Below are 18,186 nucleotides of genomic sequence, written 5' to 3'. Positions count from 1 at the left end.
GCTTATAGCTGGAGGGATTTTGTGTTTGTGCAAAAAAATTACTTTATTTGGTACTAATTACTGACCACCTTTTTGGGGGCACCTGACATCTGGGGCAAGAAAAACTGAAGAAGATGGCGTCGGATGCATTATATATATATACCCCTGGCACACTGACGTCAGGGAAGAAGCGACAGCAACCGACGCCGGACCAAGACTTTGGAATTCTGGCTGACTGCGGGACTGCCTGACGACAGGATAACCCAAGTGTGATGACTGCAGCAGGGTGTACACTCGAACATCTACATTTATGGTAGGTACAAAACTGTACTTTCCTGATTCTCACAAGTTTCTTTTTAAAAATCCTACTGTTGATCCTGAGACCATTTCACAGGGACCCAAGGGCATTAACGCTACTACTGCCAAAAATCCTACCCCCTCTGATAGAGATTTCAGGGCCCTGGATAGATGGGGTAAGAAGGTATACACCTTTGCAACCTTGGCCATCAGGGCCTTAAATTGCCAGTTTCATATGTTAAAGTATCAGCAGCATATTATTGAATTGCTTAAACAGAAAATGATGTTGATTCCTGATTGTGCTGAAAATAGGGATTTACAGGATTTAATGCATTCTGCTGAACAGGTTGGAAAACATACTTTGCAATGTGGTTTTGATTCACTAGAGGCATCTTGCAGGACTGCTGTCACTGGGTCTGTACTTAGAAGGCATGCTTGGCTTAAGTAGCAATCTTTGCCAGATCATGTTAGAAATAAATTGCTGGATGCTCCCTTAAATCAGGACCGCCTGTTTGGTGACAAAGCAGAAGAAGTTCTTAAAAAGATGGAGGGAAAAGCTAAATCTATGCAAACTGTTAAAGATTTCTTACAAGTGCAACCTCCTAGATTTAGTAGGCATTGGCCCTCAAAAAATTAGTCCTTTCCTGCCTCTTCCAGGCCTTCTCAGTTCAAACCCAGACCCAGCAGAACACCCAGGCTTCAGTCCCAGGGTACACACAGGACTAAGCAGTGGGGGGGGCTCCCACTTCCAAATCGGGGAGTAGTAAGATTCCCCCCTATGGTAAGCTGCCTCAATGACTTAACTTTAAAACTTCCAAGCACTTCTCAACTGACTTCTCCTTTAGGGGGAAAGATTGCTCTGCAAGCAAAAAACTGGGAACTCATTACCCAGGACAAATGGGTTTTAAACATAGTTTCCCAAGGATACAGATTTCTCTTCCACACTTTACAAACCCCAAATGGTTGGCCAAATCTACCCCCAAATCAGTGGGCAGAGGCTCAAAAGCAAGTATTCTCTCTCTTAAGATTAAAGGCTATTCAGACTGTACCAGAAGAGGAAAAGGGACTAGGTTTCTACTCACGAGTTTTCCTGGTACCCAGAAAAGGCAACTCATGGCGTCCTATCCTGGACCAGTCTATCTTAAACACCTTTTTGGTGATTCCAAAATTCAAGATGCTAACTCTTCACCAGTTGCTTCCTATGATAGGCAAAGATGCCTGGTTGGCAACACTGGATTTAAAGGAAGCCTACCTGCACATCCCAATCAGGGAATCTTGCAGAAAATACCTACGCTTCAAAGCAGGCTACATGCACTGTCAGTTCTCTGCACTGCCCTTTGGCTTATCTACTGCGCCCAGGGTATTCACAAAGTGTCTAGCTCCAGTCATTGCATTTTGCAGGCAAAGAAATATTCAAATATACCCATACCTGGACGATTGTCTAATTCAGGCAGAAAGCCAGGACATACTTCTGAATCATCTGGCATTTGTACAAAAAGTGTTAACTTGTCTAGGGTACACCATAAACGAAAATAAATCACAGCTGGTACCCTGTCAACAAATTATATTCCTGGGAGCAAGCTTGAACACAACTTCCCAGATGGTGTTTCTCACGCCAGAGAAACAAATTCATTTGACAACTTACTTCAAACTAGTGGCCACAAAAACCCTGCTATCTGCAAGGCAAATACTGCAAGCCTTGGGGTTCATGGCCTTGTGCATTCTATTAATTCCATATGCAAGACTGCATATGAGGAAACTACAATGGTATCTAAAAAGCCTATGGTGTCAACATTCTCAGGATCTAGAAGCAATGATCCATACCTTGCCTAAGGTTAGAATTCCTTTGGTGGCAAGAGGCCTGCCACCAAAACAAGAGACTACCATTCACTTTACCCCCTACCGCCCAAACCCTAACAGCAGACACATCAGACTATGCATGGGGGGCTCACCTGGCAGGGAAGTGCGTTCAGGGCAAATGGAACCCAAGTCAAATGCACCTGCGTATCAATAAAAAAGAAATGCTAGCTGTACAGAATACTCTTAACAGCCTTCAAGGACCACATTCTTCTAGGACAATTAATGGTAAAGACGGACAACACCACTGTTATGTGGTACATAAACAAGCAGGGGGGTATCCATTCTTACTCCCTCTGCAGACTAGCCATGGCTCTGTGGAACACAGCCTTGAGCTACCAAGTGCATCTACAGGCTCAATTCCTAAATACATTGGCAGACAAACTAAGCAGAAATCTCATGGACCCACACAAGTGGAAACTGGCACCAAAGATTTTCAACATGTTGATCAACAAATGAGGGATCCTGGATATAGACCTGTTTGCCTCCCCCCAGAACTACCAATTGGACAAATTCTGCACAAGGACTCCCCACAAACAAGCTTGGAAAGTGAATGTTGTGTCCTTCAGCTGGAAAAATCTATCGGTTTATGCCTTTCCTCTTTTGCCTCTCCTCTCCAAAGTACTACTAAAGATCAAACAGGACAACCCCAGGATAATACTGATTGCACCAGACTGACCATGCAAACACTGGTACCCCCTCTTGCGCAGTGTGTGTTACAGCTGGCCCCATGGCACCTACCGCAGACCCCTACCCTGCTGTCTCAGCAGGAGAGCCAGATTCTGGACCCCCAGCTTCAAACCCTGAACCTGGCAGCCTGGCTAATTACCTAAACTCTCCGTTACCATCCCCTCAGTAAACAAGTGTTGGATGTCATTTTGGAGGCAAGGAGGCCTAGTACTAGAAAATCTTATGCTGAAAAGTGGAAAAGATTCTGTGCTTGGAATCAAACTCCATGGATGGCCACAGCAGTGCCCAATTTACCTCAGATTCTTCAATACTTAACTGAGATGCTTCACAAGGGCCTTTCCTTTTCCTCCATCAATATTCATGTCTCAGCCATTTCAGCTCATTACAACACAGAACCACCCCTCTTTTCTCACCCACTGCTCAAGCAGTTCCTCAGAGGGACCAAAAATTTAAGACCACCCAGGAGAGCCCCAACTCCAGCCTGGGACCTTAATTTTGTATTAAAAAAACTCACTCTTCCTCCTTTTGAGCCAGCTGCAACTGCAGAGTTAAAATGTCTTTCTTGAAAAACAGTTTTCCTTTTAGCAATCACTTCAGCAAGAAGGGTGTCTGCATTACAGGCCCTTATGGCAGTGGAGTCTTTCATCATCTTTCATGCGGACAGGGTGTCCCTCAGGACAAATCCCTCTTTCATGCCCAAGGTAGTATCCAGTGTGGCTCTTAATCAGTCCATTTACTTGCCAGCCTTATTTCCTAATCCACAGAACAAAGGGGAACGGATATACTGCACTCCTTAGATGTGCACAGACAACTTAGATTTTACTTGGACAGGACTAAACCTCCAAGGAAATCAGAACAACTGCTGGTGGCATTTGCTACAGGGGCAGAGGGGAAGGCTGTTTCACAGCAAACCATTTCCAAATGGATAGGCCATTGCATTCATTTCTGCTATAAGCACCATGGAAAACCTATCCCACAGGGGATACGACCCCATTCAACCAGGGCTGCATGTACCTCTACAGCCTTTCTCAGAGGGGTCCATACCAGAGACATCCTAGAAGCTGCTACCTGGAGTTCTGTGCATACTTTCACCAAGCATTACCATTTGCCATTTTTCTCTAAATCCAGAGCTGACTTTCCCACTGCAGTCCTGCAGGGCCTTATAGCTGGTCCTAATGCTATCTAAATTCCTCCCCCCCATCCTTAGCTTTGGGAATCTACCCAAATGTGATGACTGCAACAGTGAAACACGAAGAACACAGTACAGTTGTGTACACTTACCATCATTGTAGATGTTCGAGTGTATTCACTGTTGCAGTCCTGGTTACCCTCCCTCCAGCCCCCTGACTTCCTTTGGCTGTACCTCTTTTCTGCTTTACTATAGTTAAAAGCTTTTTGGTGTATTTGCTTTTTTGTTGGAGGTATAACCTTGTATATATGTATATATTTAATTGCTTCCCATTAAGGGAGGCACCTGACATTTGAGGCAAGAAAAACTGATTTAATGGCTTTAGCTGCATGCTTTATACCCCTGACTACCTGACGTCACGGAAGATGAGACAGCAACTGACGCAGGGCCCAAGACTTTGATAATCAGGCCAACTGAGGGCTACTGCAAGCAGATAACCAAAATGTGATGACTGCAACAGTGAATACACTCGAACATCTACATTTATGGTAAGTGTACACAACTGTACTTTTTAATGATCCGTACTTAGTATAAGCCAACAGACTGCTGCAATCCAGAAATGTAGTAACAATGTCTGTTCATCAATTTCATACTCCCCGAACTCCAGTTTTTAGTAATATTCATTTCCGTGGTTTAATAGCTTCTTTCTAGTATAAAAGCTAACTTAGTAACTTCTAATAATCTCTTACCATAGTGTTCTAAATTATCTTCAGAAGTTGTAGATTAATCCAGTTTCCATACCTGTAAGTCATTCCATCAAATAGTCCTATGTGCAGTACCCCGAAAATCCACCACTTTAGTTCCCTTACACAAATATGGTCCTTCTCTAGAGGTCAGGTGCCCTACTGTCCACTGTTAAAAAAAAAAACTTGAGCGTTGCATTCACAGGCATCTGATTAATAACAATTTTAAGATTTGACCAGTTGCAATCAAATATATTAGTTACATTTTTTTTGTTTTAGCCAATCTGTGTCAATGCTTTACTACTTTTTAATAGACTATTTGCCTTTTTACTTTTATGGTAGTCATGGTCATACTAATCAATGTTATTGTGGCAAGTAAGATGTTAACCTCAACCCAGCACAACTTTTTATCTGGACATGGTACTGAATCTGTCCTTGAATTCTCTGCTTGTGTCAAGTTCAAACCCAGTTTAAGGAAGTTGGTATGTTGTTTATTTATTTTTTTAGATCTCTCAGTAGTCTTAGAGAGTGTTGAACATGACTTATGATGCTGTCAGCTAGAGCACAGTGACCTTACTCTGCAGTTTGTAAACTGGTTTAAGAGCTGTCTTTTTGGATCTATACAAGCAGTCTGAAGGAATGAGGTTGTTTTGCATTCAGGATTTGTTAAAGCCAGAGTCTCACTGGGCTGTGTGATTGGGCTTTTTCTTTTTTACTGTATTTGCAATGAACATGTCCCTCAGGTGTGGTCAGTCCAAAGTGGTCTGGTATGCAGATGATTTTATGCTGCTTTGCTGTGCTTCTTCACTCAGGTAAATAACTTCTCGGCCTCAGTGCAATTTTGTTACATCTAACTCTTTTTGCCAGAATCATCTGACCTCCTTTTAAGCTGTACAGAAACAAAAACATGCCTTTCACAACTGACATCACACCCTGAACTGCGTGTGATTTCCAAATGCTGACAAAAGATAAAAGTTCACTTGAAATCATCATCATCAGATTGGTAGGCACTGTTGACTGAGAGTTAAAACTCATCAGCATTTTTATTTATCTAATTTTATTTTCATTTACTCTTTGTTGACCGAGTTTGTCCCACTAGACTAGTAGCCCCTCTTCAGGGGAGACAGAGGAGTATTTATACTCCTAGGAGAAATTTAGGCTGGGTATTGGGGAACTTCTGGTACTCTTTTCGATAGGTGCTGTGGAATCTTTGAGCATGTCAGAACGATACCAGCATGAATGAAGAACTTAGAATTTTACATAGATCTATCTCTCTTCTTACTGACCAAGCAAGGTGCTTCTCGGCTAGGATGTAGTTATTGATCCATTTACCTTTTGTAACTAGTGTCTTCACTAACCTTCCAGCCAGTCAGCATTTAGAGTTGTAACAGTCTTATAACCACATGAACAAATTTGCTGTCAACTGTCTTTATTCATACCATCACTGCATATCTCTGTGTTTGTTATGCTGTCTTGAATTTAATGAGCCTCTTTTCCTCATCATCCTTTACAGACCTATTGGGTGCACTGCTTTATGGCCATTTATAAATCATTATGTATTCTTTCATCATCTGTGACTTGAATGCCTTCATTTAACTCAGTCTGCTTATGTTAAAATAAAAAGCATTGCAGTAAACCCATACCATCTATACAATCCTGAAAGATGCTCTGCCTTACAGCCCTTAATAAAATGAAATATGTATCCCATCACCTCTGACCAGAATCACTGCATTTAGCTCAGTTGGTATATGGTAAAAGATATGACTCTGCCTTCTTCTGCACTATATACTTTTAAGTTATCTTCTCTGCTCTTGCTGTGAGATTGAAATTCAGAAAGGCCTCAAGAGAACATCCTCTCTTAAACTTGTTATATAACAATGATTGGTATCATTTAGACCTTGTTATAACATCTGTATTCTAGTTCCTTAGTGAGCTTTAAATGTCTTCTTGTCCCCCCCCCCCACCGTGACATATCTGACCTTTCGCTCATTCACATTTTGCATGCTGATGACTTTATGACCTTCTGTCCAGGCTATTTTTTTTATTTTAGTCCCAAAGATATACCAGTGCAGTCACCACGGCTGTAGTCATAAAACAATTTTATTGAAGAATATAAAAAAAGAATGAGTGCTTTCAGGTGGCTTCCACCCTTCTTCAGATTCAAAAATGTCTGAACAAGCAAGAAATATTTATATAAATCCTGTCCAGTCACATTTGTCTGTAGTAAGTATCAACCAATAAAAACATATTAAAATTCTGACCAATAAAAGTGCTGGAGTGGAGTACTTAACCAATTAAAAATAGTCATTTAACCCGTAGTATTATGCATATAGATGAAATGCTCCAACTAAGAACTTACCATTGATGCTTAGAAAAATGTGTGTCCAAAAAATATATATAGAATGAATAAATAACTATATGTTTCCTATAATAACCTCTAAATCACAAAAATTAGTAAAATAATCATTAAGAGTAACAAATGTGAAGAAAGTTCACAGACCAATCATTAGGCTAATACCAGACAAAAAGCCAATAAGATAACAGCATTGTAACAAACAATGAACAATGGTAAAAACTAGGTCTAATCTGAGTAAGTATGGCATGGAATGCAAACAACCAATCAAGTTGTTTAAATCCAAGAATAGACCAATCAGGTTGAGAGCCAATGTCATAACTCAAATCGAGATCTTTACCAGTAAAGGACTAGGAGGCGAACAGTCAGTCAAATTGTTTAAATATGTGTATGAACCAATAGGACAGTCAGCCAATGTCATAACTCACGTCAGAAACTCTGCCAATGAAGGACTGGAGAACAAACAGCCAACCAAGTTGTTTAATTGACAAATAGAATAAATAGCAAATAAAAAACAACAAAGTACACAACTTTTTAAAAATTAATCACAACTGTAGTATTATCGATGCAAATGAAATACTCCAACTAAAAACGTATTGTTACCTGAGAAGTCTGTCCAAAACATATATAGAATAAATAAATAACTGAGTTTCCTATAATGAGTACTAAGTCACAAAATAAAAAGTACTCATTAAAAGTAACAGATGTGCAAAACGTTCACAGACCAGTCATCCTGCTAATACCAGCCGGAGAGCCAATAAAATGACAGCATTGTTACAAACAGTAAACAATGGTAAAAAACTAGGTCTGGTCTGAGTAAGTATAACATGGAAAGCAAACAACCAATCAGGTTGCTTAAATCTAAAAATGAACCAATGAAGTAGATAACCAATGTCATGACTCAAATCAAGATCTCGACCAGTATTGAACAGAGACATGAACAGCCAATCAAATTATTTAAATATGTGTATAAACCAATGGAATAGTCAGCCAATGTCATAGCTCAAATCAAAATCTTGGCCAATAAAGGATTAAGAAGCAAACAGACAATCAGATAGTTTAAATATAAAAATAGACCAATAGGATAAATAGCAAATGAAAAATAGCAAGGTGCCCAGCTTTGTAAAGGTTAATCACAGCTAAACAGCCAATGCTACTGGTTGTCAGGCGGTCTACCATCCAAGTACTAACCAGGCTTGACCCTGCTTAGCTTTCAAGATCAGATGAGATCAGAAGCTTTCAGGGTAGTTTGGTCATGGGTGATTCAGATCTGAATCTCAACCAATAAACCGGCAGGAAGGAGCAGTATATAAAATTCTCCATGCAAACATCATGAATTTACCAAAAAGTAAAACAAGTTGAAAGGGCTCATTCAAGATCATCACCACTAATTGAAGTAGAACAGTCAGGGAACACAAGCATCTCATAACCAAATATAAAACAAAATCAGGCAAAGAAAGACAAGGGTTAAGTGACCTTGACTCATGGTGCTTGACAACAGGAAGCTAAGCCGCCAATAGAATATGATGCCCAAAAAATGGCGTGTAAAGTGAAGTTCAGAAATAAATATTGTAGTGATATGTTGCAGAAAATATACAATGTTTAGCACTTGAACAACAATCAGTGGTAGTGAGACATATCAAGTTTCTCATTTAATACGTTGTTTCTTCAGTGCTGGTTTCAAAGGTATATTCGAATTCAGGCCTGGTAGTTTGTCTGCCTGTAACTCACTAATCCACTTCATTTCAGCCAATTCAGTCATAAGCACTATGTCACCACCTCTAATATCGCAAGTTATTGTTTGTAAAGCCATAAAACAGAAAGAATGGTGATCATTAGTTGATACATGCTGCACAAGTGGATTCTTCGTATCCCTGCGCCTCGAATCACTCATATGTTTGGATATGCAGTCTTTAAAAAGTCTATTAATTTTGCCTACATAGAATATGTCACAGATGGTACAGCATGCTATGTAGATCACATTTGTGGTCTTGCAATCTGCATAACCATGAAAGGTATACTTCTTGTTGGTTACAGGATGTTTCTATGTCTGTACCCTATGGAAGTATTTACACATTGTACATGTTCTGCATGTACCCTTTCTATTGGTTCTTGTTTCCATCTTCTTGAGTGGGTTATCACACAGGATTTGTTTTAAGTTCTTACTGTTCCTGTACGTAAAACGGGAATGTTCTCCTATGTTCTTCTTTATGGATTCATCACTAGTTAAGATTTTCCAGTTGTTCTTAATAATTTTGCTAACATGGTGAATATCACTTGAATACCTTAGGATGACCCTAATATCCTTTTTGTGGTTGTTGTCTCCAGATGGTTCCAAATGTTGGGGTGGTAGCTCCGAATAATATAGCTTGCCTCTGGTGTTCCTTAGTTGAACTGCTGCGTGCTGTAAATCAGTTTCTTCTTATAACCTCTGGCTCTCAATTGGTAAATTAATTTCTCATTGGCTGCTTTGAAATCATTGTCCCTGGTATGCATTCTCGAATTGCATAACATTTGACCCTTGGTAATGTTACGATATATGTGTGGAGGGTGCATACTGGATTGATGGAGTATACTATTCTTCATGCAGTGTTTATGGTGTACCATAGCATTTATCTCTCCATTGCTCTTCATTTCAATAGTTGTATCTAAAAAGTCGATCTTACTTGAAGTGCACATAGTAACAACTTGGTTGGCTGTTTGTTCTCCAGTCTTTCATTGGCTGAGTTTTTGACTTGAGTTATAACATTGGCTGACTGTCCTATTGGTTCATACACATTTAAACAATTTGATTGGCTCTTCGCCTCCTAGTCCATTATTGGTTGAGATCCTGATTTGAGTTATGACTTTGGCTGTCTACCCCATTGGTCTGTTCTTGGATTTAAACAACTTAATTGGTTGTTTGCATTACATGCCATACTTATTCAGATTAGACCTAGGTTTTACCATTGTTCATTGTTTGTTGCAATGCCGTTATCTTATTAGCCTGATGATTATTCTGTGAACGTTCTTCACATTTGTTATTCTTAATGATTATTTTTACTCATTTTTTTTTATTTAGAGGGTATTATAGGAAACATAGCTATTTATTCATTCTATATATGTTTTGGACACACATTTTTCTAAGCAACAGTAAGTTCTTAGTTGGAGCATTTCATCTGTATGCATGATACTACAGGTTAAATGACTATTTTTAATTGGTTAAGTACTCCATTCCAGCACTTTTATTGGTCATGCTTTTAATGTGTTTTTATTGGTTGATAATTACTACAGACAAATATGATTGGACAGGATTTATATAAATATTTCTTGCTTGTTCAGACATTTCTGAATCTATAGAAGGGTGGAAGCCACCCAAAAGCACTTATTCTTTGTTTATATTCTTCAGTAAAATAGTTTTATGACTACAGCCATGGTGACTGCACTGGTATATTTTGGGACTTGTATCTACTTTCTACAGTGCTGTTCTTTGGGTACCATGAACTACATTACTTTTCTTATTGTTGTGTATTTTTTTTTTTAATTTGTTAACTGGGGTAAAGCACTTTTCCCAGTGGACCCATTTCAGTCTCAGCAATAGTTGCATGGTGTTATATACAGAGTGAGTGAAAAAAACCCCCACAATATATATATTCATTACATGTAGAGCAGAAATCAGAGTTGGCATGCTGAAACAATCGCAGTCAAAAATAAGTTAGAGCAAGGTTTGTAGAATGAAGAAGGGAATGAAGAGGTTAAGTTATATGACAGAGAGATAGCGGTTACATTTTCCTAGAGTCTTGAAATGTGCTTTTATTTGTGATTGGAAAATGGGGTTGGAGGAGTGTTCTTTAAGAAGGGGCGGGAGTCCCAAAGTTTCAAACCTATGACTGAGAAAACATGGTCTGTGCAACAAAGTCTGTTTGTATTTTAATTTTGTGTCAGTTATATGTAACTGAGGTATCATAATAATGTTAGGAAGTTAGGCAGCCCAGTGTAGCTGATTTATGGTTTAGCAAATGACCTGGAAGGTTACTGCAAAACCTCATGGACAGACATGCTCATATTGAGTAATTTCTGGCAGATTTCCATACATAAAAGTTTAGCATAAGCTAGCTCAAATGCAGTGGACATGGTTAGGTGAGCAGTGTCTGGCACAAAGTTATGAAGTGTGTATGATTTGCCTTTTTGGGGGAGTTATATGCTTGCCTTTAGACTTGCTAGCAAGTATGTCTATTGTTTAAAATACCATTTAGTGATCAGAATATATAATGTATCTAACATAGCTAATCATATCAATGAACTGTGGTGGACATTGTGAGACTTTGTATAGACTAAGAAAATAAGGAAGTCACTGGATGAGAAACTGAGTGGTGATCAAATAGTACTGTTTTTCTAAGGGTTAGAGTACAGTATTGCAGGTGTTTGCACATGGTCATGCTTGATTACTGCAGAGTTAAAGCCCACAAGATGCTTATATTTTTCTGTGCTGTAATTAAGACACCTGCAAGAGGTAGAATTTAGGCAGGATTTAGTCCGTCCTTGTCTGTGTATTTGACCCTTTGAATCAAACCTTGGCATTCAGAAGTAAATTTGTACACAATGTCCATTCTTTTCAGGTATTGTAGCTATAATACATTTGGTAAAAAAAGTAGCCCATGTGCAGTAATAGTATGCTGCAGGCACATGAAACTCTTTAGACTCCAAACTCTTCTCTCTGGCTCCCTTCAGTTTGCTTGTTTCAAAGCAGTCCTTTTTTTAAATCAGTTTTACCCCTTCACTGATTGCTGGCCATCAGTTCTCCATGGCCATTTGACCCATTTATTCCCTGTAAAGCAAACGTTGATCAACGAGGCTGTTATTCAGGCAACCATCATGAGTGTTTCTAGTTTAAACCATAATCCTTTCCTGTGGTGACTGTTATAGTCACCTTTATCATTGTGGGGGCCTACCGTACACTCCTTTTCATGTAAATGCTTCCACCGACATGCAAAGAATGGCACCTGTCACCAGCTTGGTAAGCCAGGCCCCACCTGTCTTTTTATGGCCAAATTACATGCAGGCCTCCACTTGCATTAAGAGTCAGCCACTAGATCCTCCCTCTATCGTAGGAAAGCTGTAATTTGTCACTTAGTCTTACCTTTCCCTGCCTAGCTGTATTGTAGCATCTGACCTGCTTATTAAACTTAAGATATCTGGGCCGTAGTCGGAGCTTTATCTGTAAGTTGCAGAGCTGAGCTCTCCCATTCTTTGTTGACTGCATGTGCAGTTAGACATTGAAGGGTAATTCTTCAGATTGCACAACTTCATTTTCTTATTTTTGTAGTAAAAAAATATTTTTGTTTCTGGCACTTTTGCTTCAAAAGTCTGTAGAAACCATAGTATTAGGTAGCCTTGTTTTTATGTTTTATTTTATTTTTCTGGCTTTGGCTACTTTCAGTTTCCCTGCCCCTTTCACATATTTTTTATGTGCAAACGTGAAGCCTTCCCCCCTATTAGCACTATGTCAAAGCTGCTGAATCTCACCACTCCAATTGCCTTTCTTACCTTGGGGAAGAATGCACTTTTTGGGTCTTCTACATCATCATTTGGACTTGCTGCCTAATGTCCCACATCCATGCCTGGTCTACCAGCCATCTGATTCCCCAGAAATTCCTCTGATTCTTTAGGACTGGTTATGGATCCTAAGGGTGCCCTGGGGTCTTGGCCATCAACATTCCACTGGGTTTTATTTTTCGTTATGTGTGGCCCCCCTCCACCAATCTGATATTGTGATGACAATGGAGGGGTGGGCATGTGTCATAACCCTGTCTCTGCTGCAGATCAGTCATAACCTCCACTCTTACTTCTCCTTGAGCTCTACCCCCCCCCCCCCCCCATGCAACAACCTCAGTTTTCACCAAGGATTGTTGCTGGGAATGCCCTTGTTGTCTCCCACCCTGTCTTGGATGGGCATACTCAACCCTCTCCTGCCACTCAGACTCCTGATTAGCTAAGCAAGCACTGGTGGACTAGGTTGTAGTCAAGGCTTTATCCCTTTATACCACCAGAGCTAGAACACATTTTTTATGAGTGTTTTGTATGGGGCTTCAGTAGAGCAACTAGCAAAGATAAACACAAAATATATCCTACTAAAGCACAACAAAAACTACAAAAATAGTAAAACACAGCAAGAAACAAACCATCACTGGATAGAAGGATTTATTCAAAAGACTTAACTGCTTTCATTCTTTCACACACACAACTTCATTACATCTTGGAAAAGATGCCAGAGAAGTTGGTAGTATTTGTTTGTGTGTACGTACATATGGATGTTTACTCTGCAGTCTGATAAAAAAGCTTGGGTTGCCACAAAGTATTTCTGCTTTCAAAAGTAGTTAAATGCAGTGGTAGTTGAGTGCAGGATTGAATGAAAGAAACATTAGTGAATTGTGTTGTAGCAGAATTTGGAGTTGATGTTAATTTTAAAACTGTTGGATATACCGAAAGTTTCAGCATTGGGGTAGCTGTGTGGGTGTGTTTGCAAATGTTCGCAGATTAGGGTTAGAGTAAAGGCTAGAGAAAGGAATAGGATTTTGTAGGTATGCATATGCTGCTGTGTGCAAAGTGTGTGCGTGTGAATGTGTGTGTCTTGTTTAGTGGTGGTGTTAAGGAAAGGGAGGATTGGGGTTAGGGCAGAGGTAGGATTATGATTATGGTTAGCACAATATGCATAGCCAAACAATCCACTTATGCTATGCTGATGAGGTCATAAGCCTAAAACATACATGTCCACAGCTAGTGGGGTTTGACTTTATTGGCCTGAATGCATCCACAAAGACTTAAAAAGAAAAAGCAAAAATCATGCACATTCAGAAGGCACATAGCTGAAACACTTGATGTCCTTAAGGGGTCATTTGCATATATCCCATAAACCTCTGTTACATGAGGTTTAATGTGTCACACAGCAAAAACTCTAGCTTGGCTAGATTTTTCTTGTAGTTTTTACTAATCAGTGTCTTTTTACCACAAAATAAGGGTACATTTTTTGTTTCTGGGAAAAGTCTTGAACCTGTTTTTATGTCTTTAAATGATTTATGTGTTAGCCTCATTCAACGTCCCTTATGCATGCATTTTGATCAGGTTTCTTGACTATTATTGCATGGTGTAAAAGTAAAGCTTGAAAGAATTAGCAACAGTTACCACTCATATCTTGTTTTTGCTTATCAAATACTGAATGTCACAACATATGACTACTGTAGTTGACTGACAATTAGCACAGAGGATTAAGGCTACAAGATGTTAATCTGCTGTACTGTAGTCTAGAGTTTGAGTCCACCAGCCTCCATTTACCTGTTGTGTTACTCTGAGCAAGTTGATTAACCAGCAAATTCTCTGGGACATTTGTGAAATTGGACTGTGCTCCTCGGTGGTTTCCAAGACCACATGTTTAGTAACTACATATGAACCTCTGACTCAAATAGTTTTAGCCAGATATTATTTTAAGCTTTAACATTCACAGAGTCCGTATAAAGAAACAAAATATGGTTTTGAAGGTAGTCATTATTTTTCCCACCACTGTACTGTTCCTTCATACTTGCATTTTTTTTCCATGTTGCAGGACTACAGCTGTCCGTATCATTGTGCCACTCTTCTAATGATAAGAAATCTCAAAAAACAACTCCTGAGAAGCAACGACCAGAAGATCACTTATACGTTTTGGAGCACAGTTTGCATCAGATGATGAGAGAGGTATTCCTTTTTCCCATTTCTTCATAATTTTTTGTCTGTTTTTTAAAAGCAGTGAAAAACCTCAGATGTATACTTTAAGTATAGAGGGGGTGATCATTGAATGAAACCTACAAGTTATAGAGGGGAGTAAGTTTTCATTTGTTTGTATTAGTTATAGAACATAAAAGTCTTTGCTTTTTTTTTGGACACACCTTTATTGAATAGTCAAACATTTATATAAAAGTAATCAAACTGTCTTAATAACTAGAGTTTTAAAGAGTTTGCCCTCCCTTAACTTTCTCCCCTCTCTTCCCCTCTCCAAAGGATTTTTTCAGAACATTAATGACATGAAGTAGGGCATATACTTGATTCCCCCAAAAGTCCAACAAATTTTGAAAAAGTCCAGTATTTCCAGATTTCCCTGTTCTTATTGTCAAAATGCATTGTAATCCCACATTAAGTTACTGGTTTTATTACCGTTCATCTCCATCTCACAGATCCTCTCTCTGCTTCATTTCCAAAAGACTTGCAATTCTTCTAATCAGCTCTAGTGCTCTCTTCTTTCCCTTCAACATTTTCCATTGAAACAGTGGAAAACATTTCACAGGTACAGTCTCTCTCTGGTCTTTATTATCAGAAGAACAAGAAGCGGAATCTCCTTCTGTTTCACAGCTCACTTTTTCTTGGACAGATATTTCCTCCTTAGCATGTACTTCGTCAAAACATTATTTTGTCCCTCCAGGAGAATACCTTGAAGACAGCTGGGTGCAGCAGTTTGAATCTCATATCTGTGTCTCGACATTCTCTGAATAGTGGAATGAATTTACTTCTCTTCTGCCTAGTGTATAATGAGTAATCATTCTCCAAAACACTCTTCTGTCTCCCACTTTTAGTATTTTGTCCATCTGCCACAGTTTTGCCAGACTCTACTACTCCTGCTGGTAGGATTGCATCTTTACTATTAAAGGTGTAGGTTGCTTTCTCATAGCCAGGTCTGGAGTATACACATAATGTCCTCTTTCAAGTAACAACTCCTGCTGTGGAATACCAGCCCAGTTGCTTATTTGTGCTTTCATAAAATGCAGTCTGATCCTCCAGCTTCTCTGGTGTAGCTGAAAATCTCAGGTAATCCCTATGTGCTATGTTCTCTAATTCTCTTATTTTTTTTAAACATCTATTCCTAAGCAGTGTCATATTCAGCCAGCCTTTTCTTCATTTTGACCTCTGATTTTTGCAGCTTTATCACCTCATCTGAATATCTGTTTAAAGCTTCTTCCATTTTTTCCAGCCTTTTGTTGTTTGTGTTGATATACTCCATCAGTGTTTTGTTTATTTTAAACAGGTCTGTGCAATTATCTTACATCTCCCTGTAGGTTTCTGGAAGTCATGTCTTGCTTTTTGCTGAACAGCTGCAGAACTTTCCCTCACTCAGTGTTTCTTCCTCACTATTTGTATCTGATTTTTTTCCAGGTGCTCTGTATTTCTTTTTTCCTGGTATCCAGGCAGTACACTTACTAACCAGTTTCTGAAATGTATGCAGAAACACAAAAGTCTACTGGCCTTCTTTGTTGAGTTTCTGTTTTCACACTGTGATAGCTAGAGTTAAGCTGTTATTCAATGTGCAGCCATCTTGGAAGTCCTAAGTCTTTGCCTTTGTTAAGCTTAGACTTGTTAGCCTGAACTGGGTTAATAAAGTGTATTTTTCATAGGGTAGACTTTTTAAATTGTATGCAAAATATTGATTTGCATTTATTATCATCATCATCTTTATTACTTTTGCTTTCAAAGTTTTGGGGGATTAGTTAGACCATACCTTGAGTGCTATGAATAATGAGAGAGGTATTCCTTTTTTCAGTTCTTCATAGAATTAAAGGCCATATGAGGAAAATACATCAGGTTGTGTGACAGAATTTACTGCCAGAAATATCCATGGGGTGGTGAGGAAGGAATTTGACTGGAGGTGCTCCCTTGAGGCATTTGAAAGTAGAAGAGATGGGGTGTACATGATATTTATGTGCAAGATTATGTCATGGATATGCAGAAGGATCATTTTAAATTGGAAGGACAGATGTGGGAGGAGGAGGAGCACAAATAGCATATTATAAGTACAATCTCTGCTCTGTGGGTCTGCAAAAGTACTTTTTCACTGAGAAGATTGTGGATCCATGGAATTTGTCAAATGGGTGGTGAAGAAAGAATCTACAGAGGCATTTAGGGGGCAGTTAACAGGTAGAAGGTAGAGATGGGCAGGCAGAATGTTAAGACACTTAAAAGAGCAGACTAGATGGGTTTACTGTGTCTTTTTGTCATTAAGCAAATGTAATGTAAAGCAGTATCTTAAATTGTGCAACAAAGAAATAGTTAAAACATTCTTGGAGGTTAAAGTCTTATTTGTTTACTAACAATTTGCTTGGAATGAGACATTACCTCTTACATTCTTTCTTGCTGCATTTAATTGCTCCAGTTTTTTATTGTAGGGATTACTGGGATTGTTTGCAAAACACAGGGGTATGTAACATCACAGCACTTGTGCTGAAGAGTAACATTGGTACATTTTTGTTTAGACTCCACTGGGCAACAGCAGAAAGAAGTATCATGTTCAGTGACATCACAGATTTGCTGTTTTTTTTCCCTTCACAATTCTGACTGGAATTCTTGCAAGGTTAAGCACATTTTTCTGTAGTTAGAGACAAATACCTTTAAAATATGAGTGCATACCCAGGTATCTCAGGATCTGAAGTGAGGATATCATTTTTTTGTTAACTTTTAGGACTAATGCCTGCAGGAATTGGGTAGTTTGGCACCCAGATACTTTACCATGTTGTTATCACCTCCCTTATACACATAATGTTTTGCTAGGTAACTCCCTCTCCATATCTGTTTTAGTACCAACCTTTTCATTAAATCCTCCTCTCCTTTCTTGACGCAGCTTTGCAAGCCAAACTCTTTTGTGTTTTGCTCTGTATTTATTAGTTATTTAGGTTCCATTCTCATGATCCTAGTTCTTTTTCAAATTTTAGCTTTGTCTGAGAGAGAGATGTTGCTCTTTTTGTGGGTTCCCAGTGCTTGCTGTTATGCAGTACCTGTTAAGAATTTTTTTTTTGGCTGTTCAGCATTTATTGGCCACCTCACCAGTTTTTGTTTTGGCTTTGCCAGAGTAACTGAAGTATTTTTTTCAGGTAAATTTTACAGTTTTTTTTTGCTGTTGCACATGAGGAAGGAAAGATAGTAAAACACATAAGAAAGGTAAGTGTGGTAACAAGACACTTTCCCAGGATAGCCACACTTTGTGAATGTTATTTTTACAGTGTAAACTGAGATTTGCAAATCTTTTAATTTTAGCTGTGTTAAGCACAAGAAAAAATAAGCTGTTCAGTGTAAAAATACTAGGGCCAGACTTTGATTCTGATTAGGCCTCAACCTCATTTGACTGCCAAAATTAGGAACGG

At 39.0% G+C, this 18,186-nt stretch overlaps 1 protein-coding gene across 1 annotated transcript in view; it reads left to right on the top strand.

Moving 5' to 3' along the window:
• Positions 1 to 18,186, top strand: part of MED17 (mediator complex subunit 17) — a 717,849-nt gene that overhangs the window by 381,514 nt on the left and 318,149 nt on the right. Inside the window, exon 7 of the mRNA XM_044072197.1 lies at positions 14,628 to 14,758. Within this exon, the coding sequence (XP_043928132.1) occupies positions 14,628 to 14,758 (131 nt within the window). The remainder of the gene's footprint in view (positions 1 to 14,627; positions 14,759 to 18,186) is intronic.

The sequence above is a fragment of the Protopterus annectens genome, chromosome 5.part0, assembly GCF_019279795.1.
Source record: "Protopterus annectens isolate FY-2018-M chromosome 5.part0, PAN1.0, whole genome shotgun sequence".
Lineage (NCBI taxonomy): Eukaryota > Metazoa > Chordata > Ceratodontiformes > Protopteridae > Protopterus > Protopterus annectens.
Note: the sequence above shows the minus strand (reverse complement) of the source record. Positions and strands in the feature narration are given on the sequence as shown.